The sequence below is a fragment of the Danio rerio genome, chromosome 5, assembly GCF_052040795.2.
Source record: "Danio rerio strain M-AB ecotype USA chromosome 5, GRCz13ab, whole genome shotgun sequence".
NCBI lineage: Eukaryota > Metazoa > Chordata > Actinopteri > Cypriniformes > Danionidae > Danio > Danio rerio.
In genome coordinates, this window is record NC_141025.1 from 76,544,015 (window position 1) to 76,562,638 (window position 18,624).

Here is an 18,624-nt window from a genome sequence, read left to right on the forward strand (position 1 = left end):
TACGTCTGCAGCTTATTGAAGCACCAAATCCTTTATCCTAACAGCCAAGGGGAGAAACTGTGCTGTCAGTTTCTGCAACACAAGCAAAATTACACTTCAGCAATACTTCGATATTGATCTGAATTGAAGCCATTTGTGGTCACATGCATGTAAACTGGGGCTGCACGATATTGGAAAAATCTGTTAATCTGCTATATTCATGTATTGCGATATGCCTAAAACTTCACCAGATGACTTGAATAGCTTTATTTGTAAACAATTAATCATTTTTAAGGGTGGCACGGTGGTCACTGGTGGTTCGAGTCCCGGCTGGGCCAATTGGCATTTCTGTGTGGAGTTTGCATGTTCTCCCCGTGTTGTTGTGGGTTTCCTCCGGGTGCTCCAGTTTCCCCCACAGTCCAAACACATGCTATAGGGTGAATTGGATGAACTAAATTGGCCGCAGTGTGTGAACGAGTGTCTATGGATGTTTTCTAGTACTAGGATGCGGCTGGAAGGGCATCCGCTGTGTAAAACATATGCTGGAATAGTTGGCGGTTCATTCCACTGTGGTGACCTCTGATTAATAAGGGACTAAGCTGTAAGAAAATGAATAAAAGATCATTGTAAATTGATTGGGATGATTCTGTAGGGGGGTGCATCTGCATAAAATCTAATACATTTTTAAAAAAGCATAGATAAATACAATAAATGACATTTACAATTGAAATAAACACTGTTACAGTAATCAGGTACAGATATCTTTTTCTATTCTACCAAACAAACAAACAATAAAACCCAGATTTTCTGAATTCAGCAGCAAATTTTCCTCATAACACTCCTGATTCCTCATGCAACACTAGCTGGATATCAAAGTGCACTGCTTATGTCATTAAGTGTTACATAGTCCATAAATTATGACCAGTTAGTGAATAACAATGCAATAATAACCTCTGAGATTAAACATGGAAGTAATTGAACCCTGCAGAATTTCATTCAGATTGATCACCATGAGCTGTACTTTACGCTTACAGCTGAACTTTGCCGCGTAATATCATTGATAATATTATAATATCATGGTTATTTACTGTATATATTGTGGCGATTGCTTCCACAGATTTTTCAACCCATCAGTTAATCAAGAAATATACATTGATTCATTCATATATATATATATATATATATATATATATATATATATATATATATATATATATATATATATATATATATATATATACAGTTGAAGTCAGAATTAGTAGCTTCCCTTTTAATTTTTTTTTCTTTTTTAAATATTTCCCAAATGATGTTTAACAGAGCAAGGAAAGTTTTACAGTATGTCTGATAATATTTTTTCTTCTGGAGAAAGTCTTATTTGTTTTATTTAGGCTAGAATAAAACCAGTTATTCATTTTTTAAAAAAACATTTAGCCCCTTTAAGCTATAATTTTTTTCAGAGTCTACAGAAAAAAACATTGTTATACAACACCTCGCCTAATTACCCTAACCTGCCTAGTAAACTAATTAACCTAGTTAAGCCTTTAAGTGTCACTTTAAGCTGTATAGAAGTGTCTTGAATAATAAATATCTAGTGTAATATTAATTACTGTCATCATGGCAAAGAGAAAATAAATCAGTTATTAGAGATGAGTTATTAAAACTATTATGATTGGAAATAAGTTTAAAAAAATCTGCTCTCCATTAAACAGAAATTGGGGAAAAAATAAACGGGGGCTATTAATTCTGACTTCATCTGTATAATGTCAGTAATATTATGGAATGAGAATGCACTGAGCACTGAGAATGTAATTAAATTCAAAGTTAAATAAACATTAATCCAGTTGTTCAAGTGTAAAACGAGATGAAAAACCATTTAAACGCAAGCGCCGTCAGGAGCAGCAGGCGAAGGCACAATCTCCAGTGAAAATACTGAAGTAAAACACATTTCCATATTTTAAAGACAAGACGTGGGACAAATCATTTAGAGCAGAGCTTTGTGTACAGTCTGAGACCCAATTAAGATCGTATCTCAAACAGGCAGTGAAGATCATTGACTTTTAAATAAACCAGATCTTAAATGTGACGATCTAATAATGATATGACAGATCACCGGAAGCGATTAGTTGGCTTACTACAAATTAAAAGTCCCCGTGTAGCCAATTTTTAAAATTAATTTATGCAATACTGCATGTAAAGCTAACTAATAACCTTTACGTTTCTGATTTTGAGTGTAATGCATTAATCTTTGATTTTTATGCAATGATCATTGACTTTTAAAGGAACCAGATCTTAAACGTGGCGACTTTATAATAATATGTTAGTTCACCAGAAGCAATTGAGTTACCTTACTACAAATTAAAAGTACTTAAAAAAGTACTTACTTTTACACGTTAAAAGTCCCTGTAGAGCCCATTTGAAGTTATTTTTCAACAAAGTAATTTAATTTGATGTACTAATTAATACATTTTTGAAGTTAATTACCCAATACTGCATTTAAAGCTAACTAATAACCTTTACTTTTCTGATTTTGACTGTAATGCAATAACGTGCACCTTTTGAAACAATAATTATTGTGAAAAGTGCTGTACAAATAAACCTAAACTGAACTGAATACCATGAAGCTGCACACACACACACACACGCACACACACACACACACACACACACACACAGTGTTACTCCCTAAATCTGTCGTGTCATATTAAATGAGCATTTCTGATTTAAATGCTATCATAAATTAACGATGACTAAGAGTTTTGTTTTATTCAACATGACACATAAAGTCAGATTTCCAGGCTGTGTGCGACCTTGACACGGTCAGGATGAGACAGCAGTTTGCCAGCACAAATCTCCAGCACAATGGCACTCAATACCACACCTCTCAATCCGGCAAAGTGTTGCATCAGACGCTGGCACACAAACACACGCTTCTGCTGTGTATACAAACCTTTCGCGTGATAACAGTTGTTATGTTGCCCGGGTTGTTTTTCTTATCAGTCTCACCTGTGAAAGAGCATTACATAACATGGAGAGGAGTTTTGGTTAGTTGTGTTACTGTACTTTATGAGTCAGAGGCTGTTATTCAACGCTGATGATTGACGGTTTTAATTCACACACCGACAAGTCTTACCTTGTGCATTTCATAATGTTGTGTTATATGCACGTGTTTGTGCCAGCTTTACTATAGAAATGCATGTGACGGTTGCACCAGCAATCTATCCGATGTAGACTGTAAAATGTAGAAACGTTTCAAAAGTACTTTGGTGATATATTATTTTAAAGTGCTATATAGTGCACTGGGACGGCTCAGTGGTAAACACTGTCACCTCACACCAAAAAGATCACTGGTTTGAGTCCTGGCTAGGGAATTAAGCAAGATCTGGTGCCCGCCGTTTAGGAAATTCAGAGGGATCTGGTGCCTGCCATTTGGGGAATTCAGAAGGATATGGAACCTGCCATTTGGGGAATTTAAAAAGATCTGGCGCCCGCCATTCAGTGAATTCAGGAGGATCTGGCACCCACCATTCGGGAAATTCAGGAGCGTCTGGCAGCTCTGGAGGCAGGCCTGGATTGGCTAATCGGGAGGACCTGGAGAATTCCCGGTGGGCCGGTCCGTTTTTTGACCGCGAGGGCCGGTGTCCCTAGCTCCAGAATCTGTTGCTCTCAGCAGTCACACTTTTTAAATTAATTTATTTATTTACTTGACCACAGTCTTCTTATTCATTATTTTACCGCATCTCTGCTCTTTTTATATATAACCAGCCTGCAGGTTAATGATGACTCGAATGAGTCACCTCTAAATATTGAGCTGTTGTGGTCCAGTGGTTAGCACGTTAGATTACGATGCCGCTGTCCTGGGTTTGATCCTCCTCTGAGTATGTTTTTTTTTTCCATTTTTATTGTTAAGACATATAATACTGTTAGGGTTGTTGAACATTTGAAGTTCTAAAGCAGCTGTTTTCTCAAAAAAAAGACGTGATAGTGTCATTAGAAACTGAATTGTAATGACCTAACTTTAATATAGTCAGTCGTGAACTGAGGTGGGCCGGTCCGAGGCTTGAAACTCCAGGGCTGAAAAGGAGTCCCACTCCGGCCCTGCCTGGAGGTGTATAAATAGTCCATTTGTGCCAGCTTTACTATAGTACTGCATGTGTCGGTTGCACCAACAATCTATCAGTTGTAGATTGTAAAATGTAGAAACGTTTCAAAAGTACTTTGGTGATAAATTATTTAAAGGTGCTATATAGTGCACTGGGACGGCTCAGTGGTTAGCACTGTCGCCTTACAGCAAAAAGATCACTGGTTTGAGTCCTGACTAGGTCAGTGCTTGTTCTCCCCGTATTGCGTGGGTTTTCTCCGGGTGCTCCGGTTTCACCCACTGTCCAAACACATGCGATATAGGGGAATTGGATTAACTAAATTGGCCGTAGCATATGAATGTGTGTGGGAATGTGAGAGTTTATGGGTGTTTCCCATTACTGGGTTGCAGCTGGAAGGGCATCCGCTGCATGAAACACACGCCGGAATAGTTAGCGGTTCATTCCGATGTGGCAACCCCTGATAAATAAGGGACTAAGCTGAAGGAAAATGAATGAATGAATATAGAGCACTGATTCAATATGTTAAACTGATATCCAGAGCTGCTAGATCCTCCACCACTTCCAGGGCTGCCAGATCCTCTGGCGATTTTGAGGGATCTGGCGCCCACCGTTTGGGGAATTAAGAAAGATCTGGTGCCCGCCATTTAGCGAATTCAGAGGGATCTGGCGCCTGCCATTTGGGGAATTCAGAAGGATCTGGCGCCCGCCATTTGGGGAATTCAAAAAGATCTGGCGCCCGCCATTTGGTAAATTCAGAAGGATCTGGCGCCCGCCATTTGGGGAATTCAGAAGGATCTGGCGCCCGCCATTTGGGGAATTCAGAAGGATCTGGCGCCCGCCATTTGGGGAATTCAGAAGGATCTGGCGCCCGCCATTCAGGGAATTCAGGAAGGTCTGGCAGCTCTGGAGGTGTATAAATAGTCTGTGTAATTAGTCCTGAACAGCTTCAGCTGTGCGTGTTTGCAATCATGGGGGATCTGGACCAGGTGTGTGAGTGAAGTGCAAGATGGGATTTATAGTTCATTAAAGTGGCAGGTTTGTAGTTCTTCAGCAGCAGGCCAGAAATGTCCCAGTGCTCCCTATGGCAAGTCCTACCCTGGAGAGAGTGAAGTATCGGCATAGGACCGCGAGGCGGGAATCGACTCGGGTCCCCGCGAGCACCGGAGTGCATGTATTTTGAGTGTATATTTACGTTTATTCAGATTGTTATGTAGTTAAAAAAACAATTTAGACCAGTAAACTTATTTCTGTCCATTTTGATACAAATTAATCTTAATATTTATGCAAAAAAATTCTATAATTAGGTAAAAATGACTTTAATAACTATAATAACTTTCCTATAAAGTTTCTATCAGGGGGGGTTGGTTGATGATGATGATGTCTATGGGTGTCAGGGGTGTGGTGTCTGAATAACACAGCTAAGTAACTGTACAGATGCACCAGGCATCAGCTGCGATCGGATACTATACCAAAGTCGCCGATCGGGGGGTTTTGTGGACCAGGAGTTCCCACACTTTTCAGCCCGCGACTCCCAAAATGACAATGCCTCTGAGGTGGTTATAAATACAGAAACCTTGCATGTAATGGCAATGTAGTGGCACACACCAACAGACCCAAGTCTATTCTTCATTTAATTTTTTAAATGTATTTCAGTGTTGTAAATGGGCTAGAAAGTTTAACCTGGTGCCATAAAATCAGTCTGCTGCATCTGATGCTAATGCCGTGTCTTTAATATAATGTTATATCCCCAGGGGTTGCAATCCAATAGAACTAGTAACTACAAGCTACTATAGTAACTACATAGTATATAGTAACTAAAAACGACTTTTCTTTTCAGTAGATTATGGATAAAATATGGTAATTATAGTTTAATAAAAATAAATACATTTTTGGAAATCACCAGCCGACACCCCTTCATTGTCCCATGACCCCTTGGGGGGTCCCGACCCCCACTTTGAGAACCACTGTTATAGAATATACCAAAAGCTGAGGACCCTGAAATTACGAGAGTTTTTCGGGAGAAGTAACAAAACGGGAGTGTGTTGGGAGATGGGTCTGAAATACAGGAGATTACCGCGAAAAACAAAGTGTTAGCAGGTTTGACTCCCATTGGTCCTCAATCTGGCAACCTGCGCTTGTGTTTGTTTTGATCCAGGAATGCAATACCTAGATCAACCACTGGGTGTCAAACTTACATACTGCAACTTTAAAAGTAACTTAACCAACACGGAACAAAACAGATCTCACTGAAAATGCATATTGTGCATTTTACTAACAAAAAAAAAAAGCATCTCATAAACTCCAAACATTTAAAAGTACATAATACAAATATTCCACTTTCAAAAGGATTTATTTTGACTTAACACCAATGTTTGACTGTGGTCTATAAGGCAAGACACCATTTTACAACAACAACCGAGAACGATGGTTCACAAGCCTACGAGTCGATACATTCTGTTCAATACAAGTCCAAAACATGTTTCAACACAGCAGTGAATAAATGACATTTGCACAACTGAAAAGAGGAAAATCAAATGATGAATTCATACTCTCAGTATAATCACGTTCTTCATAATGATTTAAATAAGCTGACCAGCAGAATCTGACACCGACAATGCCATGAATAAGAAAATAAATATAATCTTAAATAAAGGTTTCTTCTCTGTTTTTGGCACTGATTGTCATCTGTTCTACATACCGAATCTATTCCCGCACATCATTTCATCCCATAACATGCTAATATGATGTCTTGCAAGCTCAGGAAAAAAATGGATTTCTAGAAACATATAAAACGAAATATTCAAAGTATCAAACACTGGCACTTGCAAAACATTTATTTGGCTTCGAAAGGAAAACGAATTTTCCAATACTGCATCTTTTACATTTTGCAGGGCTAATGGAGTATAAAAATATAATGAGTATTAACACACCTGATCCTGCTTTTGGTTTCTTTTTGGCAACCTGTACTGTTGCAAAAGAAACTAGATCCTTTTTTTGTTGTTGCTGAAGAATATGCGAGTGGTGCTTGCCCATGCAAAACATCGCTATATGTGTCAGTATCATCTACATGTCTCTAATTCTACATGTCAATTATTAAAACCCATTCATGCACAAACAATGCACGTTCAAGGGTTGTTTAAAATGTGATCCCTGATGCCAGATTCAGACTACACAATATTTTGGTTGGATATTTAACGCTGTAAAAAAAATCCTGGTTGCCTTAAATTTTTAAGCTGCAATAAATTAACCTTATGAGTCTATTAATTTTATAATATGTTAAACTGACTTAAAATAGCTTGCATAACTTATAAAATTAAGTTAGAACATGGTTAACTTAGTTTAATAAGCTACAATAAACTAAAAACATATGCAGTCATGACTAATTGGTCATTGTTTGTCATTTTTTTACCAACTTGTAAGCAAGAAAGGACCTAAATGAATTAAGCCGCGGGCACACTGCACTTTTCGCCCCATAGACCTCCATTCAAACGCATATAAATGCGACAGACTGGAAACGCAAGCTCCTGCGACAAGTTTCACAGTTCGCTGCGAAAGTTCAAGCTTGGTGAACTCTAATCTGCGAGTTTGCATCACGTGACTGCGTGAGACCAATAGAAGATTAAAACCTGACCTCTCTGTACAGAAATGTAAAATATGGACCAATCGCTCGCTTTTTTAGAAACAACCATCCTGTTTGATCTCACCCCTTTTCGCAGCGCTGTACGACAGAATATCGCATGCTCAAACTCTTATGATTGCAGAATTACTTTGATTCATCAATCAGGGAAAGCCCCGCCCATTAGTGACGATTTCACCCTCATTAGCATAAACAGCCATTAGTGAGAAGCAGCTGTCCGCCGTTAGAGAGAGAGAGAGTGACATTATTATTATTATCAGCAGGTCAAAACTCTAATGTCGGACGGCTGCTTCTCCCTCAGGGCTGTTTATGCTAATGAGGGAGAGATCGTCACTAATGGGCGAGGTTTTCCCCCTCTGATGACACATACAAAGGGAGAATGTCAATCAAAGCGTTTCTACAGACTGTTTTGATCAAGTGTGATTATAACAAACTTAATCACCATTGGAAGCTGCTTATATTCACAGATTGTTGCCACACAACTGTAAATAAACCATTTATAAAAGTGATTTTTACATCAAAGGTCCCCATTAATATGCAGTGGAATATTGTGACTGACCAATCAGAATTAAGTATTTCAGAACTGTGCAATAATGATTTTTATAAAGTGCTAGTCTTTCTGTTATGACATTATAACAAACTATATATGAGAAATCGAACAATTCTTGCAGCCTAGTCTTTCTGTTAGGACATTATAACATGCTATACACGAGAAAACGACTAATTCTGGCAGCCTAGTCTTCATGTCAGGACATAATAACACGCTATACATGAGAAATCGACCAATTCTTGCATCCTAGTCTTCCTTTCAGGGCATTATAACACGCTATACATGAGAAAACGACTAATTCTTGCAGCCTAGTCTTCATGTCAGGACATTATATCACGCTATACATAAGAAATCAACCAATTCCTGCATCCTTGTCTTCATGTCAGGACATTATAACACGCTATACACGAGAAATCAACCAATTCCTGCATCCTAGTCTTCCTGTTAGGGCATTATAACACACTATACATGAGAAATCGACCAATTCTTGCATCCTAGTCTTTATGTCAGGACATTATAACACGCTATCAATGAGAAATTGACCAATTCTTGCAGCCTAGTCTTTCTGTTAGGACATTATAACATGCTATACACGAGAAAACGACTAATTCTGGCAGCCTAGTCTTCATGTCAGGACATAATAACACGCTATACATGAGAAATCGACCAATTCTTGCATCCTAGTCTTCCTTTCAGGGCATTATAACACGCTATACATGAGAAAACGACTAATTCTTGCAGCCTAGTCTTCATGTCAGGACATTATATCACGCTATACTTAAGAAATCAACCAATTCCTGCATCCTTGTCTTCATGTCAGGACATTATAACACGCTATACACGAGAAATCAACCAATTCCTGCATCCTAGTCTTCCTGTTAGGGCATTATAACACACTATACATGAGAAATCGACCAATTCTTGCATCCTAGTCTTTATGTCAGGACATTATAACACGCTATCAATGAGAAATTGACCAATTCTTGCAGCCTAGTCTTCCTGTTAGGGCATTATAACGCGCTATCAATGAGAAATCGAACAATTCTTGCAGCCTAGTCTTCCTGTCAGGGCATTATAACGCGCTATCAATGAGAAATCGACCAATTCTTGCATCCTAGTCTTCCTTTCAGGGCATTATAACGCGCTATACATGAGAAAACAACTAATTCTTGCATCCTAGTCTTCCTTTCAGGGCATTATAACACGCTATACATGAGAAAACAACTAATTCTTGCATCCTAGTCTTCCTTTCAGGGCATTATAACACGCTATACATGAGAAAACAACTAATTCTTGCATCCTAGTCTTCATGTCAGGGCATTATAACACGCTATACATGAGAAAACGACTAATTCTTGCATCCTTTCAGCCATTGTTGTTTACAAATACGTCAAATAAATTGTGCCCGAATTGTAAGGATATTGTGTAGTGTGAATCTGGCATTATTGCCTCAGCAAGCACCACTAATGAACACGACATGGGACTCACTTTACATCTATTATGGTAAAACACACACAGGATCAGACATGAGCAAGTAGGTCCTACAAAAAAAAAAAAAAATAATAGACATCAGCTAAAACATATTAGAAATAGAAAGAATTCATTTTTTTTCTAAATGCCATGATTGTAACATTTCCTTGACTATTAACGTACTAAAAAGTATCTTGTTCCCGAATGCCTGATTGTTTGATTTCCAATATATATATATATATAGAGAGAGAGATATTCCTACAAAGATCTGTTTAAAAAACACATATACATAATTTAAAACGACGACAGTCTTCCATTTCTATTCAATCCAGCTTTTTTGACACCTCTACAATATCGAAAAGGTGGCGGACAGCACGACACGGTGAATATCCATGACACGTCCATGCAAAAACATCTACACCGGCACGCTTATACTCTCACTCGGCTAACCATGTAAACAGTGAGACGGCACACCACGTGTCCTAAGGCTAAAAGTAGTCATGGTACAAAATTTCTAAGGGTCACGAACTACTAATCCAATAGATTACGATATCGGAGCACTTAGTAGAGCCCTGTAGACGACGTCAAAACCAGATAGAGCGACCCCCGAGGGAGTCGCGGCTGGAGACGAGAAGACAACATGAGAGAGGGACAGGGGACATACAGATGTAGAGGTTTCACCAATCCTAGAAAGCCCTAGACAACAGATACAGCAGGACTCCTACCACAAGTACAGCCGTGATAAAATACTGGACACAAATCAGACTAAAGATCAGATAGAAACCACGCGATTGTGGCTTAAAGTCAACATGAAATCAAAACTAATGCTGTTTGTTTTCTTAATACACCTTTCGGGTGTACAGAAGTGTGTTGGCAGTGGCAAAAGCTATTGAGTATAAATGTTTTTGAATGACGTGCCGCAATGCGTCGTCTTTTATGGAAGGATAATAAAGAAACGCCTTTATATTCTAGCATCTAACAGCACAAATTTGGCAGCCGACAGTCATGTTAGCATGAATGCACCTTAAGGGGTCGTTCACACATAATGTGTCTTCACCCACTCTGCATGTCAGAAGTACCAACATTTTGTAATGGCTCATTTTCACTGAGCTGCACAGTTCAGTACAGCGCGGGTCACTGCACTCAGGCTTGTGTTTCCACTGCCAATAGTACCCTAATTTGGTAGAAAGTTTGGATCGGCATCATTCTTGCTTGATCAAAGCCGTACGGTCCATTCACATACGGCAAACTCAAGTTCATTATTTGTTGATGTAGTTGAAATGTAGAGAAAAGGCCACTTTGTATGCTTTTTGAGATCTCAAACTTCGCTCGTGATTGCCATTTGCGCCTGCTGTTCTGGCATAAATCCACCGGAGGCCGCTGTGTACGCTTTTTAAGATCTCACATTTCTCTCGTGAGTGCCATTCGCACCTGCTCTTGCACGTAAATCCACCGGAGGCCGCTGTGTATGCTTTTTGAGATGTCATATTTCTCTCGTGAGTGCAGTGGCCGCTTTGTATGCATTTTGAGATCTCAAATTTCGATCACAAGTGCCATTCGGGCCTGCTGTTCTCGCGTAAATCCACCAGAGGCCGCTGTGTACGCTTTTTGAAATCTCGAATTTCTCACGCTAGTGTCATTTGCGCCTGCTGTTCTCGCGTAAATCCACCAGAGGCCGCTGTGTACGCTTTTTAAAATCTCGACTTTCTCACGCTAGTGTCATTCGGGCCTGCTGTTCTCGCGTAAATCCACCAGAGGCCGCTGTGTACGCTTTTTGAAATCTCAAATTTCTCGCGCTAGTGTCATTCGCGCCTGCTGTTCTCGCGTAAATCCACCAGAGGCCGCTGTGTACGCTTTTTGAAATCTCGAATTTCTCACGCTAGTGTCATTCGCGCCTGCTGTTCTCACGTAAATCCACCAGAGGCCGCTGTGTACGCTTTTTGAAATCTCGAATTTCTCACGCTAGTGTCATTCGCGCCTGCTGTTCTCGCGTAAATCCACCAGAGGCCGCTGTGTACGCTTTTTGAAATCTCGAATTACTCACGCTAGTGTCATTCGCGCCTGCTGTTCTCGCGTAAATCCACCAGAGGCCGCTGTGTACGCTTTTTGAAATCTCAAATTTCTCGCGCTAGTGTCATTCGCGCCTGTTGTTCTCGCGTAAATCCACCAGAGGCCGCTGTGTACACTTTTTGAAATCTCGAATTTCTCACGCTAGTGTCATTCGCGCCTGCTGTTCTCACGTAAATCCACCAGAGGCCGCTGTGTACGCTTTTTGAAATCTCGAATTACTCACGCTAGTGTCATTCGCGCCTGCTGTTCTCGCGTAAATCCACCAGAGGCCGCTGTGTACGCTTTTTGAAATCTCGAATTACTCACGCTAGTGTCATTCGCGCCTGCTGTTCTCGCGTAAATCCACCAGAGGCCGCTGTGTACGCTTTTTGAAATCTCAAATTTCTCACACAAGTGTCATTTGCCCCTGCTCTTCTCGGTAAATCCACCAGAGGCCGCTGTGTACGCTTTTTGAAATCTCGAATTTCTCACACAAGTGTCATTCGCGCCTGCTGTTCTCGCGTAAATCCACCAGAGGCCAATGTCAACTGACTGAGCGATCGACTGACCCACCCTCCTCCTTTCTCAAACCCAACCAATAGCGTTTTCAATGGCATCGATTGACCCACCCACCCACTTCCCAAGTCATAAGTCCGCTGACATACGCAGCGAGCTACAGGACAAACTGGTAACAGCAGAAAAGTCGTCCATATGGAGGTAAGCGGTCAGCTGGTAGCACGAAAAGGAACGGTGTCATACTGCCCCATAGCATTCAACGAAATGCAGCTCTGGCTACATAATTTGCGATCTCCAGAAATGTATACAGGGGTACGCTTTCAAAATGAGCCTATGTTGGAGAAGAAGCAGCAGGTTTAACACTTTTCACAATTTTAAGGCCAAGTGTACATAGTAGCTCCGACACCGCTGGTGTTTAAAGGTGTTTTACAAAAGTAGGCTAATTTTACAACCCCCCTAGAGTGAAAGAGTTAAGTTTTACCATTTCGGAATCCATTAAGCCAATCTTTTAGCTTAGCTTAGCATAGATCATTGAATCAGATTAGACCATTAGCATCTCACTCAAAAATCACCAAAGAGTTTCAATAATCGACCTATTTAAAGCGTAACTCTTGTGTAGTTTCATCGTGTACTGAGACTGACAGAAAATAAAAGTTGCCATTTTCTACGCCGATAAACTGCTCTCATTCTGGCGTAATAATCGGAGAACTTTTCTGCAGCAGCGCAATGATATTACACAACTTGACTGGCACAATCAAGTGGTCATGCTGGATATTTCCCTAGCTAGGTACAAGCGGCAACCTTCCACTTTCCATCAGGAAACAAATAATGGAAGTAACAAAAAACTGCAATTCATCGAAAGGCTAGCATCCAAAACAGAGCACGTTTCCATTGACTTCGATGTTAAAATGCGCAACTTTACAACCAAAAAAAAAGGTGTTTATAGCCTGGTACAAAGAAAGATTTTGGTGTATATAACTAATATTACTGTAAGTGACAACTGTGAGGGGGTGATTTTTTTTAATAGCTCATTCTTTTCATATATATTAAGCTTTAAAATCAGCATAATTTAGGGGCGTGGTCACCCTTGAGTGACAAATAGGTCTCTGGCGCATGCTGTCAACATCACCTCAGCTGAAGCCTCTCCTCTTTGCGCTTTTTCAGTTACCCCTGAGTGATGCACAGTCGACACAATGCCCGTGTGGACAAGATGGCGATGGTTAGCTCCGCCCACTTATAGCTTCATTTGTGCTCTTCAGAAACCTACGGGTGACGTCACAGACAGTCTAAAGACTCCAACACACTGGGACGTTTTTCGTTTGCGTTTATCGTCAGCGTTTTACGAGATGTTTTTCAGTGTTCAAACCCAAGCGCTTTTCACTGGCGTCAAGCAGAAGAGTATGCTAAATCACTATTTTGAAGTTAGATGGCGCTGCACAACTATAAGCTTCTGAGCGCTTGAGCGCCTCCAAGTGCTGTTTACTGTAACTTCAGCAGCTCCGTGCACTTGAACAAAAGTGCCGATCTGATTGGTGGAGATGGTTTTGACGCCGCGCGTCAAAACAAAAAAACGAGCATGAGGCGTTTTTTTTTTTAATTGACGCTTTTGCACCTGCCGTTTTGCGCGTTGGTGTGCACGATCACATTGACACCCTTCATTTAGTTACGAGGCGTTAAACGTCGACAGAAAATGCAAGCAAAAAACGTCTCGGTGTGTCTCGGTTATTTTTAGGTGCTGCGTAAAGTTCCTTGTTTATTACGCCAGAATGAGAGTATAGGTCCTCAGCCTGTGTTTCTTCATTAAGTGTCTCTGAAATACTTAATATATAAAATTGGTTTCATGTTGACTTTAAACTACGGTAGCAGGTTACGGAAGTTACGTTTTTTTCAATGATTTTCGAGAACATTAACCACAGGAACATGACAGCACTGCAGTCACAGATTTCATCGTTAAACCTATAATATCATATAATGCTAACAGTTGGTGAAGACGAGATGAATAATATACAGACTGTACTGTTTACCGAGTGCTGTGTTCACCCTTTACATGCATCCGCCCTTCAAGGACCTGAGGAAAATTGCTAAACATATGCATTTGCAGTGCATGTGTATCATAATTAAACAGTTTATCTTTTCCTGCCACAGTACAGTAATGATGACAGTGTTTCAGCTTTAGAAGGCCATTGTCAACATCTGCTATGACACTAAAGTCTCATTGTACAGGCTTTGCTCCAAACCATAGAGAGCTACCTTGCTTTGTACTCCCTACAGTGGCAAATTCTGACTTAAAGTTAGTTTTAATTTTTGTGCACCGGAAATGACCCAGGATTATTAAGACGATGTACAAGAGGCATCATTGTGGGGGCAAAAATATTGCTCAGCTATGTTTTACATTAACAAAAACTTTGTCTGAATTTGCCAGGGGTGTGAATAATTTTGGTCTTGACTGTACATCAAAGTCATCATCTGAGCCAAAATGCAACTTTATTCTGATGTTATGCAGAATTTTTCCCTTATTTGTGAAATATTTTATAAGGAATACTTGTACTTATTTTCACAGTGCATTCTGGGAATGCCTGATCCACGAGGGGTGTGAAGTTTTTACTTTAATGCAAACTTAACTAGATAGGCAGCACACTAGGGTTTGGAACGGAGCACTGGAAAACATAAACAAGACCTGCCTTGATCCCAATAACAACTAGAATTTAATAACAAGGAGAATTGATTTCTATTGTGCATTAAATGCTGATTGATTCTGTAAATATATCCATATGAATCAATTCAAAGCATCAATATTGTGCAAGTATCTTTACACTCCCTGACAAAATTCTTAAGGTCAATCCCAGCTGTAAGAGCAACAAATAATAACTTAACTTCTCGTTGATCATTTAGATAAAGGTGGATTTCTCTGATGAATCATCTGTTGATCTGGATCCCAATCATCACAAATACTGCAGAAGACCTGAACCAGCATGAACTCAAGATTCTCACAGGAATCAGTCAAGTTTGGTGAAGGAAAAGTCATGGTTTTGGGGTTACATTCAGTATGGGGGCGTCGAGAGATCTGCAGAGTGGATGGCAACATCAACAGCCTGAGGTATCAAGACATTTGTGCTGCCCATTACATTACAAACCACAGGAGAATGGACAATTCTCCAGCAGGATAGCGCTCCTCATACTTCAGCCTCCATATCAAAGCTCCTGAAAGCAAAGAACATGCTCCAGGATTGGCCAGCCCAGTCACCAGACATGAACATTATCGAGCATGAAGGACGAGGCATTGAAGATGAATCCAAAGAATCTTGATGAACTCTGGGAGTCCTGCAGGAAGGCTTTCTTTGCCATTCCAGATGACTTTATTAATGCGTGATTTGAGTCAGAGATGTATGGATGCAGTCCTCCAAGCTCATGATGGAGTCTTGACACAATATTCAGTCTTTCTACACTGCAGCAGGACTTTATATTCTATACTGGATTATTTCTGTTCAGTGACAAGACTTTTGTCTAAGTAAAGTCAGACCTTACTGTCCTAATTAAATCATTAAGACATCATCATATTTTATTTTGCTAAAATAAGTGTAATCTAGAGGCCTTCGCCTTTCATATAAGCCACTTCTGATACCAAATGATCAACTAGAAGTCAAGATATTATGGTAACACTTTACAATAAGGTTCATTAGTTAATCCATTTACTAACATGAACTAATCATGAACAATACATGTACAGCATTTATTAATCATAATTGAACATTTACTAATGCATTATTTACATCCAAGTCCATGCTTGTTAACATTAATTAATGCACCATGAGTTAACATGAACTAACAATGAAGAACTGTATTTTAATTAACTAACGTTAACTAACATGAACAAATACAGTAGTAAATGTATTGTTCATTGTTTGTTCATGTTAGTAAATGCATTAATTAACATTAACTAATGAACCTTATTGTAAAGTATGACCGATATTACTTGCTGTTCCTGAAACTTGGATATAAGACTGTTGTCGGGTAGTGTACACTCCTAAAATAAAGATGAAAAATTCTGTATAGTGAATTATTTATTGAAATGTTCTATACTTTAAGCAAAACTGCTTAAAAAAATGTGTTTGGGAGGAACCAACAGTGGTTCTTCTAACGCCATCACTGTAAAAAAAAAACACCTTTATTTCTAAGAGTGTAGCACTCTTTCATTGAGTGCAGGGTTTTGTCTTGTGCAGTCAGAAAAAGTTGAACAAATTGATGAACAGAATGATACACACAACTAAACTAACCAGGCACAAGCAATTTAGTCTGCCCCCTTGTATTTTCAGGAGAGAACCACATACTAAACGCTTCCCGCACATATAAGACAACACCTCCAAACAACATCACAGGACGGTAAATGTACAAGGACTTTACAGATCCAGCAGAACCTGCGACCGTGGGCTGATGTGATCCTCCAGAGACGCCGCTGGGTTGGCTAAGGCTCCTCCGGCTCGGCTGCAGCTTTTCCTGAGTTTTCGGGCTCATCGGAGGGCTGGACTGCACTGCCGGCGTGGTGTTTACCGTGTCTGGAACAAGGACATTTTAGTAAGTAAGAAATAAAACTATTTGTCAATTCAGCAAAACCAAAAAATCACAATAACCAAGTAGGTAGCTATCATCCTTATGTATCTAGCTACTCCTCAACTATAATGATCACATTATTGTTCATTTTATTTAAAAACAAAAAAACGAAATGCAAAACTATAAGAATAACCTTGGTCTGGCGTGCGGTCGGCTGGGTTTTGCCATCTGCTCTTCTGTGAGTCTGGAGCTCACCGGATCTTCCGTTTCAGGACTCGAGTCTCCAGAATCAGGCTTTTTCACTTCATCATCAGACGTGAAGTCGGAGCTGTCAGACGGACTCAGACCTGCTGCGGCCGAGGCTGGCAACTGAATCTTAGGTGATGTTAAAGAAAGAGACGTATATTAGCTGGAAAGCAGCATCAGCTTCTGTTGATCTTATTCTTTCCCGTAAGATCGGGCACAGCCATTATCTAGACATTCATTCATTTTTCATTGATTTATTTTGCTTGATTTTGCAAACTGATGTTTACTTCATTATCCGGGAACACTTTAGTAACAATTAACACCATTTACTTCTGGCCTATTACCTGCCCATTATTACGATATTAATTATCCTAATTAAGATTAGTCTCAATAATAAGTCACACAAAAACAAATTCAACTTGAATGAAACCAAATTCACATGCACAAAATATTAATATATATATATTTATAGCAGTCAAAAACATTAACGTTTTGCAGTGGCCCAGCCAGAGTCCTCACATAAACCAATTGAATATCTGTGGAGGGAGCTAAAAATCAGGGTGATTGCAAAGAGACCCTCCAACCTGAGATAGTTGGAGCTCATTGCTAAAGATGAATAGGCAGAAATACCACTGGAGACATGCAAAAAGCTGCTCAGCAATTATAGGAAGCGTTTGATCACTGTAATAGGCAATAAAGGCTTTTCTATTGATTATTGAGACCGAATGCTCACACAAATTTGGAGTGTAGAGCATGCAGTCTGATGTGCTTGCTTTTTTTTAGGCGTGCATACAATGTTTCATTACTGTGCTAAATTAATTAATAAACAGGGAATACATGCTGGAATAAAAAGTTTTGCAGTGGCCCAGCCAGAGTCCTGACATAAACCCAATTGAGGATATGTGGTGGGAGCTAAAGATCCGGGTGATGGCAAGAAGACCCTCCAACCTGAGTGTTAGAGCTCATCTCTAAAGATGAATGGGCAGAAATATCAATGGAGACACATGCAAAAAGCTGCTCAGCGATTATAGGAAGAGATTGATCACTGTGATAGCCAATAAAGGCTTTTCTATTGTTAATTGAGACCTAATGCTCACTTAAACATTGAGTGAAGAGGTAGAGCATCCAGTGTGATGTGCTTGCTTTTTTCAGGTGTGCATACAATGCTTCATTACCATGCTAGTTTAATTAATAAACAGGGAATACATGCTGGAATAAAGAGTTTTGCAGTGGCCCAGCCAGAGTCCTGACATGAACCCAATTGAAAATCTGTGGAGGGTGCTAATGATCAGGGTGATGGCAGGGAGATTCTCCAACATGAAAGAATTAGAGCTCATTGCTACAGATGAATAGGCAGAAATACCAGCAGAAAGTCACAAGCAAAAAACTGCTCAGTGATTATAGGAAGCGTCTGATCACTGTGAAAGCCAATAAAGGCTTTTCTATTGATTATTGAGACCGAATGCTCACACAAACATGGAGTGAAGAGGTAGCGCATGCAATGTGATACGCTCGGTTTTTTAGGCATG

General features: G+C 39.8%; 1 protein-coding gene and 1 long non-coding RNA gene across 5 annotated transcripts in view; one reads left to right on the forward strand and one right to left on the reverse strand.

The window, feature by feature from the left end:
• The window catches only part of LOC141385682 (uncharacterized), a 39,446-nt gene that overhangs the window by 1,798 nt on the left and 19,024 nt on the right, over positions 1-18,624 (forward strand). The window contains exon 2 of the long non-coding RNA XR_015492153.1: positions 15,194-16,873. This is a non-coding gene — a long non-coding RNA (uncharacterized LOC141385682). The remainder of the gene's footprint in view (positions 1-15,193; positions 16,874-18,624) is intronic.
• The window catches only part of inpp5jb (inositol polyphosphate-5-phosphatase Jb), a 57,094-nt gene continuing 54,245 nt past the window's right edge, over positions 15,776-18,624 (reverse strand). For 3 of the 4 annotated variants that reach the window (XM_087254529.1, XM_087254528.1, XM_087254526.1), the window contains 2 exons: positions 17,043-17,224; positions 15,776-16,854 (listed from right to left, as the gene is read on the reverse strand). In XM_087254529.1, the coding sequence (XP_087110655.1) occupies positions 16,764-16,854; positions 17,043-17,224 (273 nt within the window). In that variant the 3' untranslated portion in view covers positions 15,776-16,763. The remainder of the gene's footprint in view (positions 16,855-17,042; positions 17,225-18,624) is intronic. The other variant, XM_087254527.1, reaches the window with a different exon arrangement.